Below are 15,333 nucleotides of genomic sequence, written 5' to 3' on the forward strand. Positions count from 1 at the left end.
AAATCCTTTCCTTTCTCTGCACACTCTCAATCTCGTCTCACTTTATATTATTAAGACATCCCTGATTAAATTGACAAGAATAAGGGTTATATGAGCAGAAATGCAGGATAATCCTGGCTCTTTAAATAAAACAAGCTTTCTCTGTTCCTCAGTCATGTCACAAGGTTGCTAGGTGACCTGAAAACACTCCAGTTGTAGGAAGCGCAGGAGAAATTCAGAGAGAAATTCCAAAGGGTAAACGGGATGGGTGGGAGGGGCACTGTACCCACTCTTCCGAGAATTAACAAAGCCTACAAATTGCCAGACTTCAACTCCTTTGCAATATTTGGTGTGTTTACCAAAGTGGGTAAGTACAATTCCTTCCTCCAACTGGGCAAACTAAGCCAAGCTTTCCCCATCTTCCTTCTGAGGACTGACCGGCAGAATCCAACCAAAAATAAAACCCTGCCAGTGCACTTATTGTCAGATGCTATGGCTTCCATATTCTCCTGGGATAATGGCCATTCCAATAGCTAAATAGGGACTGGAGCAAATTTGTGCCCATTCCTGAGCTGCCTGTGTGCAGTATAGCTGTCTATACTGTGTGCAGTATAGCTGTCTATACTGTGTGCAGTATAGCAGGAACCCTACTTCCCTCATGGCAGAACTAGAGTTGTGCCCCAGCAATCTTAGAAAGTTATCGAGTGCAAGTCCTGGCCAGCCATGGTACCCAAGCAGCAGGTCCTAGGAGCTGAAATGGTTTGCATGCCTTCTTATGTCATGTAGCAGTAATGATGAATAAAGCCCGAGGGGCAAATGTAAGGAAGATGGTCTGTCAGTATGTGTGTGTGTCTTCTCCCTGTCCCAGTTTAGGGCTTTTCAGTGATTTGTTATTTCAACAGTAAATCTTGGGCACACACATTACAGAGTTAGTGACACAAATTAATAATGAGTTAGAAATGTCTCTGTGCTTTAGAACATGTGAATATGCAATTCTTATAGCTGATTTTATCAGGCGTTTTAGAGAGAGAGCCCATTTCCATGGTTTACTTAGTGTATTTTATCTTCCATTAAATCAGCCACTAGAGTCTTCCAGCAGCTGCTTTTACTAGAGTTTTATAGAGTTCCAGTCTATTGTGACTTTGAAAAACAGAGGTTTCGTCAGATCTATAAAATTATGAGGGACGCGGGTGGCGCTGTGGGTAAAACCTCAGTGCCTAGGACTTGCCGATCGTATGGTCAGCAGTTCGAATCCCCGTGGCGGGGTGTGCTCCCGTCTTTCGGTCCCAGCTCCTGCCCACCTAGCAGTTCGAAAGCACACCTAAGTGCAAGTAGATAAATAGGTACCGCTTTATAGCGGGAAGGTAAACGGCGTTTCCGTGTGCTGTGCTGGTGCTAGCTCGCCAGAGCAGCTTCGTCACGCTGGCCACGTGACCCGGAAGTGTCTCCGGACAGCGCTGGCCCCCGGCCTCTTAAGTGAGATGGGCGCACAACCCTAGAGTCGGACACGACTGGCCCGTATGGGCAGGGGTACCTTTACCTTTACCTTTATAAAATTATGGGGATAAGACTAAGGCTCTGTTCTACTAAGGCTCTGTGGCTACTAAGGTTCTGTTCTGCCTCTACTGTCAGAGGCTGTGCACCAGTTGCTGGGAATCACAAATGGGGTTTTCCCCTCAGATCCTGCTTGTGAGCTTGTGAAGATGCAGAGCTCTTCATATTGTTGCACACCATCCCTATCTTCAAGTGGTGCGCGAATCCAGGAGTCGTAGGCTCTTATCGAGCGTTCATGTTTCCTTTGGAATGAAGGCCAGCAGAGACTGCATTATCTCTATGATATATGGTTTATTTACACATATATACAACCTGAGCCCACGATGAATGGGTTCACAGCATTAACACCCCAAGAGGGTCTTGCTTCTTCACTCATAGCCACAGCCTTGGATGCAAGCAGAAATCAGGCATGTCTCTCCCTTCTACTTCTAACTTACACAAACACACAACTCACCTCTGGGTTGTGTCTTTTTTCTAACTGCCAGCAAGTTGAGGAGGTTGTCCAACCTATTTGCTGTCTGGCACAGAGGCACTTCTTTTGTTACATATTTAGATCCCCTCCCCCTCTTTCCTTTTTCCTTTTTCCTTATGTGATGGAACTCCTATTTGGGGACTTGCCTGGCTTTTTTCTGGCCCACATAGGCCCAGTCTCGATAGTTGGCCTTGGTGAAGACTTGACGTTTTCATCCCCCAAAAAGTTTTTGATTTGAGTTCCTACTGAAATGAGGCTGTATTTTCATATTTTAATGTTGTATTTTAATCTTGTTTTTAAGTTGTATTTCAATCAATTGTTTTTATACCTGGTGTCAGCCGCCCTGAGCCCGGTCTTGGCTGGGGAGGGCGGGGTATAAATAAAATTATTATTATTATTATTATTATTATTATTATTATTATTATTATTATTGAGGGCCATTATCAAGAGGTTTGCTCGTCAACCTGGGAAGGTAGCCCATCTAGGAGAAGGAACACCCTGATCCTAAACCTCTGCTGCTGCTTTGCAGGATATCTTCAAGAGAAGGAAAGGTTAAGGCGTAAATCCTACACAAAGTGGGGTGATGCCTTGTACGCCTCCTTCCAGCAACTCCTGCACCTAAACTGGTGCCAAACGTATTGCTCTGCTTTCTTTTGGACCACATCAGCAAGGCTGAGTGGTGTGTGTCTCTTGTCATTTGGGCAGCCCAGGGACTCCATACACACTGCCCAGGCTTGCATCCCAGGGAGGTCACTTCAGTGCCAGTAACGCAGCAGTTTGACTTCGTCCCCAGAGGTGCACTCCATTGCCTCTCAAGACAGGTGGATGCCAACAACACTGTCTGGCTGTTTCAACCATTTGAATCCTTGCTGGATCCATGAATCAGAACGGTATCAGCATACTGCCATTCCTCTCTCCCCCCCCCCCAACTCATAGCACTATGTTAACAACTGGCTTCCCATGTTTTCTTATATAATGAAGTTGAATTTATGACCAAGATGCATAAAAGCTTTGCAAAAAAATGAATTAGCAAACCGATATTGCCAGTCAAACACTCAAATACTAAAAACCAAGTGTCCAGCACCATGCAGAGAAGTATACAGTGGTACCTCAGGTTAAGTACTTAATTCGTTCCGGAGGTCAGTACTTAACCTGAAAATGTTCTTAACCTGAAGCACCACTTTAGCTAATGGGGCCTCCTTCTGCTGCCGCGCCGCCGGAGCACGATTTCTGTTCTCATCCTGAAACAAAGTTCTTAACCTAAAGCAATATCTCTTGGTTAGCGGAGTCTGTAACCTGAAGCGTATGTAACCTGAAGCGTATGTAACCCGAGGTACCACTGTATGTACAAGTCACAGCCACGTAGCTCTTCCCAATGTTCATCTCTCTCTCCACCAAGTGGATGGAGTCAGGGCAAAATATGAGCATTGAAAGGATGAAACAGGGATTTTGCTATCATTTCACCTCCAACATTTCCCTCCCCCTGCTCAAAATCAAGCCCCTGCTCGAAATCACCCTACATACAATGAAAATCAGCTTAAGGGGAGATTTTGAATGGGTAAGTGGCCTGAGTTGAAAGTTTTAATCAACCATTTACCCCCACCCCCACCCCAATCTTATGTTGAAGACTGCAGCCTTCTCAGCTGTGTATGAGTATGCAGTAGGGGAGAGAAAAAAACCACGGGGAGATGCATGTAACTTAATTCAGCATGTAATTTCAGCCTTGCACCATTGATTTCAGTGGCCTTAAGCACACTTACCTCTGTATTGGGTTGTGATTGGGGCTCCTTTGTTTGGTCCATTGTTCACAAAGGCAAGCAGAGCTTGTTCTGTGTAGCAGAATTATGTGCTCTGGTCTGTTGACAGAGGCAGTTACAGTAGTCCTAACATCCTACTCACAGACTGTTTGGATTCAGGGCTGGTATTGCTATGGCAACCAGTGCTGCTGTATAGAATAAATCTGCCTGGTTGGTGTATTGTGCTAATAAATCCAAATGGCAGCTGAAACGCTTGTGGGTTGCTTCAGTTTTCTGTGTGCAGTAAACTGAGTTTGGGAATTTAATGTGTTGGATAAATTTAAAGGGGGGTTCCCAGACTGGAGGTTACCCTCACATAAACCCAAAGGAAAAGGATGCAGGCTCCAAGTGAAAAGATAGGCCTTTATGGAGATACAAATGTACACAGGGACAGCCTCAAAAATAAGGTGAAGGCTGCAAAGAACCACATCTGATGCAATGTTTTTTATACACTTCCAGACAACACACGTCATTTAATTTCACTGATCAATGGATCACACCAATTTTAATAGTTCCAAGCCAATGCCATCATCCTGAAACAATCAAAATCATTTGGCTCTTCAGATCAGCCCTCATCATAATATCATGTGATTACATATAATCATTTTCAAGTGCCTTTCTTTATTAAGACTTTGACTAATTTTCCTGTACATTAAATGTCTTCCAATGTCCTCTTTCATCAGTCTACAAAACAATTCAAGATTAATCACAACTGCCATGCCTAGCTGATTCTCTTTTCATGCATACAATGCCCACCATAGATTCTAACAGTTTATTCTTTCAGTGTTCTGGAACAGACATTCACTATGTACAGTACCTAAAAGCAGCTAGTTCTGTACTGTAAAAGACAGGTATAGGCCCTTTTAGCTTAGCTAGGCCATAGACTCAAAAGAAAACAGAATAATCAAAACACAGTTTGATTAAATTATTATTTTCTCCAAAAGAATAACAATAACACAGGATCTGTTTATGAAGGCTATTGCTTCCTACTATTATATCTGTGTAAAAGTTTTGGGGTGTTTGCTGTGTGGGAACCCTCTTCAATGTCAGAGGTGTGCCCCTGCTCCTATTGGTCAAGGCACCTATCACACCATGAGGTGAAGCTGGTGGATCATCTTCCTCCCTTATTCCTATTGGTGGGCAAGGGGTGGAACACCTTGAAAGGACTAAACACATTGGAGAATTTTGAACACTAGCTTGGATGACAAAGGGACTACATTGACAGAGGAGCTCTCCATACATCCCCATAGAGGGATAAAACCCAAAGATTTAGGATTAGCACCTACACCTTCGAATTAGACTATGGGGACTCAAAAATCTGCTTCATCAGATCACTAGTATGGAGATCAATCACATGATACCCTAAAACAAACTTTTGCAGTACACACATATATAATTTATATCAAATGTGTACACAGCCTCATACCAGGACAGATGACTTGTTATTTTTTTCTTGAATCTAGCTCCTTTCCCTGATTTTGGTATAGAAGCCTAATCTATTTAAGAACAATGGATTTCTTTAAGGAAGGCCTGCAAGTTACAACCTCTTGCCTTTGCTCCTCAAACCTACTATTCTTTTTTCAGAGTCCACATTCTGTGGCAACTGAAAACATCAAGGAAAGAAGTCATGCCAAAGCTAAAAGGCAAACCAAAACCTAAAGCCGGCTTAGCTATGAATATCCTTGAAAAGTTCCTGCAAACTTATGAAAAGCATTGCACGGCATCCCAAAGTTGTGTCAGTCCAACTATCAAACAGGATTTACAGCAATGTGTAACAAATGATATGTTCATTACTAAGGTAAGAATGGATTATAAATAAAAAATTGACGTGCCTTTGTGAACTAGAACCAAATGATGTTGGGGATTATACCCCAACTGTATTTTTTAATCATCAACAACAAATTATTCCTTTAGAGGGAAGCATGGTTCTAGCTGATTAGCAACTCTATTGCCCTCTCTCCTGAGGTAGGTTAACCAGAAGTTATCTTCTCTCTTTGTATATTTGCAATTTGCTAAGGTAAAGGTACCCCTTACCGTTAGGTCCAGTCGTGGACAATTCTGGGGTTGCGCGCTCCTCTCACTCTATAGGCCGAGGGAGCTGGCGTTTGTCTGCAGACAGCTTCCGGGTCATGTGGCCAGCATGACTAAGCCGCTTCTGGCGAATCAGAGCAGCGCACGGAAATGCCGTTTACCTTCCTGCTGGAGCAGTACCTACCGTATTTGTCGCTCTATAAGATGCACTTTTTCCCTCCTATGGAGCGAATGCAGGCTGCGCAGCTATCCCAGAAGCCAGAACAGCGAGAGGGATCACTGCGCAGTGCTCCCTCTCGCTGTTCTAGCTTCGCTGTGCGAAGCCTCTTCAGGGAAGGGGGAGCCTTCATCCCGCTGCCCTAAAGAGGCTGTGCGCGGCTATCCCAGAAGCGAGAACAGCGAGAGGGATCTGGCTCCTGGGATTCAGAATATTTTTTTTCTTGTTTTCCTCCTCCAAAAACTAGGTGCATCTTATGGTCTGGTGAGTCTTATAGAGCGAAAAATAGTATTTATCTACTTGCACTTGACATGCTTTTGAACTGCTAGGTGGGCAGGAGCTGGGACTGAACAATGGGAGCTCACCCCCATCGCGGGGATTCAAACTGCCAACCTTCTGATCGGCAAGCCCTAGGCTCTGTGGTTTAGACCACAGCGCCACCCGCGTCCCTGCAATTTGCTAAAAAGTCCATTAAATTAAACCATGGAAATTGAACATCTGATGGCTCCTTTATTATGAAAGAGCACCAAAGACACACTAGTGCAGTGTGAGTAATTATATATTACATGATGCCTATGCCAAAGATGTACCCTCCAACATTTCTCGATGAAAATAAGGACATCCCATTCCATAATGATATAGAATAGAAGCTATTTACTTTAAACAAAAGGCAAGGTTGATAATTAACAGTATTGTTACAGAAAACATTGAGATTATGAAGGGCACAAGGCAGGGATGCCCTCTGTTACCTCTACTATTTATATTAATGCTGGAAGTTCTGTTGAGGAAATTGAGGGAAGAGGAAAAAATAAAAGGAATCAGTAAAGTTTTCGTGGCAGGATTGTTATCAAGCTTTTCTTTTTCTTCTCTAGTTTGTGCTTACAAATGTAGAGAGCTTATCAAGAAATGTGCATCCAGTTTATCTCACTCCTTTACTGAGGACTATCCGAGATGAACGATATCGGCGAGGGAAGGAGCTCTGTATCTGTGGAATTAACCTATATCCTCAAGATATTGCAAACCTTGTAAGTTTGAACACAAGCCATTGGTAAAGGAACCTGAGACTTTCACAACCAACTCAAAAAATAAAATAAATACAGTCTGGACATCAGCTTCTCACAGTCATTGTAGGAGAGAGCCAGTGTATTATTGAGGGTGGGAGAAATGAGACTCAGAGTCCCTGCCATCACAGCTTCTCCCCTCTTCCCACAAAGCATACAGTACCTGCCACTGGCTACAACCACAAAAAGCCTTGCTTGAATGCTGCAACACCTGTAACCCAGGTGCCAGGGACCTTGTGAAATGTAGTTCTCCAGAATGCCCGAGCCCTTTTTATGGATGCCATATTCCATCTTACACTTGGGATGATCTTTTAAGTGGGGAACAATTTGCTGTTGCTGAACTTATTCACCATCAAGCTGACAAGAGTTCACTTGTTACTAGCTCTGGACCTGGAAGCAGCTAAATTAAATTTTTTTGCAAGGAACAAAGGCACTTGAACAGTGTTTTTTGGACCCCAGAGAAACCAATGGCATTTTTCTAGCCCTGGCCCAATATGCAAGTGTGAGTAGGTTAGAGTGGGTCTAGAGGACAGTGTTGCCAGCAAATTTGAAGACTCAACCAGACACCTGTGAGTATGCACATCTGCTTACCACCAAGCATGGGACCTCAATGTGTCACAGATCGTAGAATCATAGAATTGTATAGTTGGAAGGGACCTAAGGGTCATCTGGTCCAACCCCCTGCAATACAGGAATCTCAGCTAAAGCATCCATGACAGATGGCCATGACAGATGATCTATAGCAGGCCCATCCAACTCCAAAGAGACTGCGATCTACTCACAGCATAAAAAAACTGGCAGTGATCTACCCGTTGTCACTGGAGGATTGACCAGAGTAGTTGAGCTTTTTGGGGGGAGCCAAAGTTTTTGAGCTGTTGGACAGGCCTGATATATAGCCATCTGACTTGTCAGTCTAATCCTCTTCCCTGACTAGAGTGTTGGCCACCATCTAGGGAAGTACAAGTGGAGAAATAACTGTTATTCCATGGTAGCTATTTGTAAACTATAGAGAGAGTGTATGTTAACATTTTTAGCACTGGAGAAAGGTAGAATGAATGTACATCAGGGTGAAAAATATTACATCAAATCGTATTCATACCATGTAGTTAAATACAGAACTATGGTGTCCAGGAATATTGAATGTTATGCTTTTAGTGTGGCAGGACTAAGCTAAATAGAAACACTTTCAAAGCATGCAAAGAATTCAAATTAGAAGCGTTAATCGTTTGGATAAATCTGGATTTTTGTTCTTCTTATTTGTGTTTTAGGCAATCTTGCTAGAACTGGATGGACGTACCATCTACCCCTTTTCCAAATTAGAAATAACTCATCATGTATTAGACCTTTGGAGCATGGAGAGACTTGGAATGGCTCTACCTTACAGCCGTCTGAGTTCTCTTGTTCTGGATTATTCCAAGTAAGAAAAACTATTAGTTTCACTTCTTCACCCTAAAGAAAAGAGGAGCTGTGGAAGCAATGAAGGAGTTCCTAGATTATTGGTATAGGAACTCAGGAGTGGCTTGTGATATCCATGTGGTTGAGCTGGAGCAACCAGCTCAAACCTCTTCACACGCTGAACTTCTCAGGTAGACTGGAAGAGAACAAGCTCTTACCTAGTTCTTCCCCAGGTGAAGGGAAGTGGACATAGCTAAGTCTGGCAGGACAACTTACTCTATGGTATCTCCCAAACCTCCAAAGCAGATTTGGGGGAGGCATGGAGGTAAGCTGGTGGGAAGGAGCCCCATTGCACTAATGGGAGTCTGGCTTCTGTTAATAGAACCAGGTTGTTGAATTCAGTCAATTCAGTCAAAATGTAATGTCAAGGACCAGCTGGTTGAACCAAGTCCAACTAATTTGTCTTAAACCTAGGGAAAAGGGGCTTTCTGGGGACATGGCAAAGGTGGGACCAGAGAGGGTGGATTTAGGCTGGATCCTAAGCCCATTTAGCTCTGTCATGTGACCTGGTGACCCAGCATAAGTTAAGATTGCAAAAAGGATGGTGTAACTCAAACACTATTTTAAAGGTTTGTTTTCCCTCTGCTGGACTTACATTGGCTCAGCCAGCAGTAGCCCTGCTCTTTTGGATCTGTTGTACTTCACACCAATTTAATTTATACCATGCTTACTTTATGCCAGCTTTTTGTGTATTGTTCCCTTATTTTTTCAGTTTAAGTCTTTCCAGGAATGTGTCTAAATGACTTGCTTCAATTAGAATCAAACCTATGTGCAATACTAGAATACTGGTTAAATAACTATATGTTTAAGGTAGGAGTAAACAGCCTTCTTTTAAACTGTTGTCTACCTAATTTATTATTTTCTTTACAGATGTGGTGATAACTGTGTCAATAGACTTACTGATGGATTAGATGGGAATAGAAAGCTTTTAACTCTGAGCCTCTGCTACTGTGATTTAGGGCCCAAAAGTGGATTAACATTAGCAACTCTTGTAGTCCAAACTGCCATTTGGTATGTTTTGATTGATTGATTGATTGATTGATTGATTGATTTAGAGCTGGGTTTTAACTGTTTTAGAGTGTTTTTATTCTGCTTGTGCTGTTTTTGTTGTTTGCACTGATGTTACTGCTTTAACATTTTTGATTGCTATATATCTTGTAAATAGACTAAATAAGTGTTTTCTGTTTTGTTTAAAATTTCTGTAATGGGGGAAAATCTGCTTCTAAAAACAAGAAAATATGTTGAAATAACACTTAATATTCTTTTTAACCATTGTCTGTGAAATCATTTTAAATTGTTTATTGCAGCAACTTGTTCCTGAATGGTAATCACTTGCAATGTTTGGGTGCCATAGAACTCCTCAGACCAATAGCAGAGTTTGAAGAAAGCATTGGACAAGTAAAAAAAGCAAATGCTCAACTCAGCCTTGAAGGTAGGATTGCCTTTGGGGCAATTCACTCATGCAACTTGCATTGCAATCCTGTAACATAGTAAGTTCCATTGACTTCTATGGGACTTACACATTATAGGATTTCAACCTTCTAAATGTTAAAATTAAATGGTATGATTTGCTATTTTTAAAACAACTCAAGCATTTACATATTTCAGCTCTAGGCAAAACTACACTAAAAACAATACAAACAGGAGAAAGTTCATTATGGCCATGCATTTTCTTGGGCTGTTTTTAAGACAGGTCTATATGAAAAATAGTGAAAAGAACAAACAGGAAGAATAGAAACTGAGTTTCAAAAAAGTTTCATCTTCAATCAGTTGCCATTGTTTCAAGGATCTACTCAGGCTTTGGAGAGCAATGCATATAAAGTATACATGGAAGCAAATCTTTGGTGGTTCTTGAGGTTCGTGTCCAGAACTGTGTGCAGCATCAAAGCACAGCCCGATGTTCTGCACAAGCTATTGCACATCTCTCAGGTCTGGCTTTGACAGGGAATGAATGGATGGTGAAAACTCTACAAGAACCTCCCATTGTTTTAGTTTTAAAAATAAGAGTGAAATATACTCAGAGTCCTGTAGTGAGTTCATGCTCTTTATTGAAGCTTGTAAAACAGTGAATGAGTTGCCCCCCAAACCTCAGGCTTTTATATACATTATTTACACAATGAGTCCCATCTGATTGGCTGGTTCTGCTTCCCTCCTGGAGACTGATTGGTCTTTTCCTGCAGGCCAATCAGTTGTTACATTCTAGGATCCTACTTGCCTATTGTTCTAGGATCCAAGCTTAGTATATAACAAAGAGAAAGGGAACATCATGGATTTACTGAAAATGGAGGCAAAGCTGCAGAGCTACAAAGCAAACCCACAAGCAGCAGCCAGTGGAACTGGCTCCGGGAGAGGTCAGTTAAGACAAAAGAGAAGGCCCACGCAAAGGAGGCATCCTAGCTGAGGAGCCTAAGTGCGGAAATACCAGACTTTTTGTTGCAATCCCATGATTGTCTGCAACGCTTCTGGAGAAAAGGGGCCGTTCCATATAGTTTGACTTGATTTCGGATATAAAGAGCAGTGCAGGAAGCAACAGGGCGAAGTCCTTCAGCCTGTGCTTGATAGTGATGTCTGCAAATAGCAAAATGTGCTGATGGTTAGGAGGCTGCTGCATGAATCAGAGATTCCAAATGATGCGGTCATGCAGATGTTTTGAAGGATCAGGTTTATAGGCTTGGAGTTAACTCAAGCAGTTCTTTAATTGGATTTGGGCAGTCGAAGCAGTTATAGAAGTATCTGCCCTCTACCCCACCCCACAGCATAACTGTGGCAATGCTTGATTCCAGGCGTATTTAAAACTGACTCATATAACTCAACAGGCAGGAGCTCAGAGAGCACAATTCAGGCAGGGTAGCTGTGCTCATTTGGATGCTGAACATCTTTCAGGAGGGCCTTGGGGAAATCGTAACAACAAAATTTAAACTTACTGCCTTTTCATTTTCAGCAGCCAACAAAGATGCAGATCTTCACTCAGAAGTTGCGAATCTGAACACTACTTCGAAGACAAATAGTCCTACTACAATGGAAAATAGTAGGAAGAAAAAGAAATGGAAAGGTAAAATAAGACAGATAAATGTTAACACTACCGCTTACTCTTCATCCAGTTTTCTAGTTGCAGCTGGTTTGAGGAAAAACACAACAAATTTGTCAACGAGCTACAGAATTGATACAGATTGTAGTTTACGTCATGTGAATGCAGCTTCAAAAACTAGCCGTACTGGATGCAGAGTAACCTGAAGTTGCCTATCTTCATTGTATCAGAAATAATAATTATGTGCTTACGATTTGCAGTCTCAAAGAAAAAAAGTAAGAAACCTGACCCTGGCCCATGGTTAGCTAGGCTGCATTTGGCTGATAATGCCATAGATGGAAGGTTTCGTCAAACAGAAGAAAACCTCAGAGAGTTTGTGCAGCTGTTGACTAGGTAAGGCAACTGATTAACAGGACATGGAATCACACTCTCCTGTCATTTATGGTACTGTGGAACTGTGAAACAATTTTCATTGTTAATATTTTCTATCATAGTCTAATCAGGTACTCTGACCATCTAGTAGAAGTTGATATCGATGGCAATGCTATAGGAGAACAAAGTGCAATCAACATATTGGAAGCTCTTAAGGACCGAAAGAAAGGTGGGATAATTGCAGTCAATAAACCTTTAGATTTGCCAGCTTATACAGTGGTACCTCGGGTTACAGACGCTTCAGGTTACAAACTCCGCTAATCCAGAAATAGTACCTTGGGTTAAGAACCCTGCTTCAGAATGAGAACAGAAATCAAGCAGCGGCAGTGCAGGAGGCCCCATTAGCTAAAGTGGTACCTCAGGTTAAGAACAGTTTCAGGTTAAGAACAGACCTGCAGAATGAATTACCGTAAGTTCTTAACCTGAGGTACATGTATTGATACTGCACAACTATGTTGGAATAAGCCCGAATGAACCAAGTGCAACTATTCTGAGCAAATATAAGGTACATTCTTTCACCTTTGGTGGACGTGCCCAAAGATTAAGGCTTTCTGGGAGATGATCTATAATGAAATGAAAAAGGTATTTAAATATACCTTCCTGAAGAAACCAGAGGCCTTTCTCCTGGGCATGGTTGGCCAATTGGTGCCAAAGAAGGATAGAACTTTTTTTATGTATGCAACAACAGCAGCAAGAATACTTATAGTGAAGTATTGGAAGACACAAGATCTACCCACCCGGGAAGAATGGCAGATGAAAGTGATGGACTATATGGAACTGGCGGAAATGACTGGCAGAATCCGAGACCAGGGAGAAGAGTCGGTAGAAGAAGATTGGAAGAAATTTAAAGACTATCTACAGAAACACTGTAAAATTAAGGAATGCTAAAAGGATGTTGGAATGAAGTAATGTGGTTTTGTAATGTGGTTATATAGGGTTAAGGAAGAATGGATTGTCAACAGGTCAGAATGTAAAGTTACAATATATTAAGATAAATTAATAAGATAAATACAACAATGGAAAGGACTTGCTGAAATAATCAATTGAACTAGAATACAAAAAGGGAGGTGTGAGGAGGTCAAGGAAATAAGTAAATAAAAGACAAGTCATGGAAAGATGGATTTCTTTTTAACTGTTTTTACTTTTTCTGTATTTTGTATTTTCTGTTTTTTCTTTTTCTTTATTTTTGTAATTTTTTTTGAAACTTTAATAAATATTATTTTTTAAAAAATATTCTGAGCAAATATATCTAGGATTGCACCATAATACCTTCTTTGCTCAGACCTATCCCATTTGGAACTTTCTCTCATTTAACCAAATACTGATCCCTGTGATAGTGACAACCCAAGAAAAAATTGAAAGTTATTTGTAATGGCTTATCTTTATGTGTAGGCTTTCCCTGATCCATACGGTCAGACTCTGTCATCACCCAGGGATGAAAACTTGTGTGCAGACCACTCTTCATTGTTTACTATTAAATGTTCTTCATGGTTATGAGTATTTATGGAAAATGATTGTTTATGGTATACTGACTGACTGATTGAATATTATTATTTGTCTCTATAGACAAAATGCCACACATAAACATTGAGGTAACACCCCAGATGTCATCAGTGACCTTCAGGGAAATTTTCAAGAATTGTTCAAAAACAGCAAAAAAGAGGAAGAAAAAGGTGTGATAATTTGATTCCCCCTATTTCATTATTTATTTATTCACACATATTAACACACATACACCATTTAATGTATATGCCACATTTGTCCTATTGAAGATTTCAGGGTGGTGCAGAAGCCATGGTTTCACAGTACAAATACAATAATCAAACAACAGATAAAAATCCTAAAAGCTAACATTCTAACAAGTTAAAATGCTTGCATGAATCATATTTTTGCCTGGCACTGAAAGAATTGTAGCACAGGCACCAGGCCTCTTTAGAAAGGGCACCCCATTGCCAGGACACTACTAATAAAGCTCTTTCGTTAATACAAAGATGCACTGAGATGCTGCTGTTTGCTTAGAAACAAAGGTTACTGAGCTAATGATAAATGAAGATAAATAAGACCTTCATGGACTGTACTGTCATCAGCATAATAGAAATACTGCAGTCTTTCCCCAAAGTATAGATAAACCTTGATCCCATAATCTTAAGTAACAAATAATTGATGGAGAGCTGCAAACCATGGGAGGAAGGGAAAGGAACAAAATCCTGTGTATTAAGTCTCAGAACTAAAGTCAAACTAGTAGAATATCATGTTTATTTTCTGAAATTCTTTCCACAGTCATGAGTTGCACTGAGTGGAATAATCCATTGGTGGCCATTCCATATAGTGTCATCCAAGAGAGTTGTAAGAATAATGTTGATTCCATCTGCTTAATTGGAAACAACTGTCTTTTGGCATCCCCTCTCCCAGAACTCTCATTTGCAGCCATTTCTCCTGGCTGCCTCTTGAGAATTGAGGCAGCAAGGGCCTCTAGAGGGGAGTGGCTTGGACTGAGAGCCAACCATCCTGATCTGTCTTCTGCACTGTGGTCATCATGTAACAATTTCTCCAGGCTAAAAAGTTGGATCCAGGAGCTAAGGATGTGTGGAAATGGTTGGAAGAGGGTGTAGATGGCTAGATCAGGTTGGTCTTCCCTTTTCCAACGGAACAATGACTGACGATAGTGATGACAGCCTGAGTGTGACAGTGGCAGCTGGTCTCCATTAAGCTTGGTGGGGCAGAGGCAGGGCAGTGTATGGTAGATGTCACCACTCCCCAACCCCATTTTTTCTATTGGTCCCACTCTTGTACTTTAATAGGACATTGTGAAGGGCACTGCCCTAGTTGTCCAGACTGGGATTGTACACATGGAACCCCCATTCCTGGACTGGGCTCTTAAGGTGAGAGAAATGCCTGCAGAGTATCCGCTTCGAATCACAGAACTGTAGAGTTCAAAGGGATCCCAGGGGTCATCTAGTTCAACCCCCTGCAACGCAGGAATTTTAACGAAATCATACATGATTGATGGCCATTAATATCTGTTTAAAAACCTTCAAGGAAGGAGAGACCACCACTTGTGTGTACACTTCCTCTTGTTGGATTGGTGTGTTAGACCTTAGTATCCAGCTACTTTCGTTTGTTCCACATACAATTGCTTCTTACTGGAATCTTCTGAGATGTGTTTTGTTTTGTATTTTACAGAAAACCAAATGATGAAGTCTGGATTTGCCTCCTGCAGAAATTAGGTTCAAAGAAGTTAACATACTTCAGCAATTATTTACATGATGTTCTAATCTTTGAAATACTACAAAGACGGTTTATACTAC

General features: G+C 41.5%; 1 protein-coding gene and 1 long non-coding RNA gene across 6 annotated transcripts; one reads left to right on the top strand and one right to left on the bottom strand.

The window, feature by feature from the left end:
- The first annotated feature begins 218 nt into the window (after positions 1–218).
- LOC128414607 (uncharacterized) lies at positions 219–15,332 on the top strand. Of its 5 annotated transcripts, none has more exons than XM_053390151.1 (11): positions 220–346; positions 5,386–5,599; positions 6,922–7,074; positions 8,379–8,527; positions 9,436–9,576; positions 9,873–9,997; positions 11,510–11,617; positions 11,854–11,986; positions 12,088–12,194; positions 13,592–13,698; positions 14,438–15,202. In XM_053390151.1, exons 2-11 carry the CDS (start codon positions 5,429–5,431, stop codon positions 14,474–14,476), a joined length of 1,233 nt encoding a protein of 410 aa, XP_053246126.1. In that variant the 5' UTR covers positions 220–346; positions 5,386–5,428; the 3' UTR covers positions 14,477–15,202. The 5 variants fall into 5 exon arrangements, with proteins under 5 accessions (XP_053246129.1, XP_053246126.1, XP_053246125.1 ...); XM_053390150.1 differs by having other exon boundaries at positions 222–346; positions 11,507–11,617; XM_053390153.1 differs by lacking the exon at positions 14,438–15,202 and adding an exon at positions 14,306–14,423 and having other exon boundaries at positions 223–346; positions 11,507–11,617.
- On the bottom strand, positions 10,596–11,578 carry LOC128414608 (uncharacterized). The gene is made up of 2 exons (XR_008330691.1): positions 11,490–11,578; positions 10,596–11,133 (listed from the first exon to the last, which is right to left on the bottom strand). It is a non-coding gene; the product is annotated as an uncharacterized LOC128414608 (long non-coding RNA).
- Position 15,333: the final 1 nt, after the last annotated feature.

Source organism: Podarcis raffonei, chromosome 5, assembly GCF_027172205.1.
Source record: "Podarcis raffonei isolate rPodRaf1 chromosome 5, rPodRaf1.pri, whole genome shotgun sequence".
Classification (NCBI taxonomy): Eukaryota; Metazoa; Chordata; class Lepidosauria; order Squamata; family Lacertidae; genus Podarcis; species Podarcis raffonei.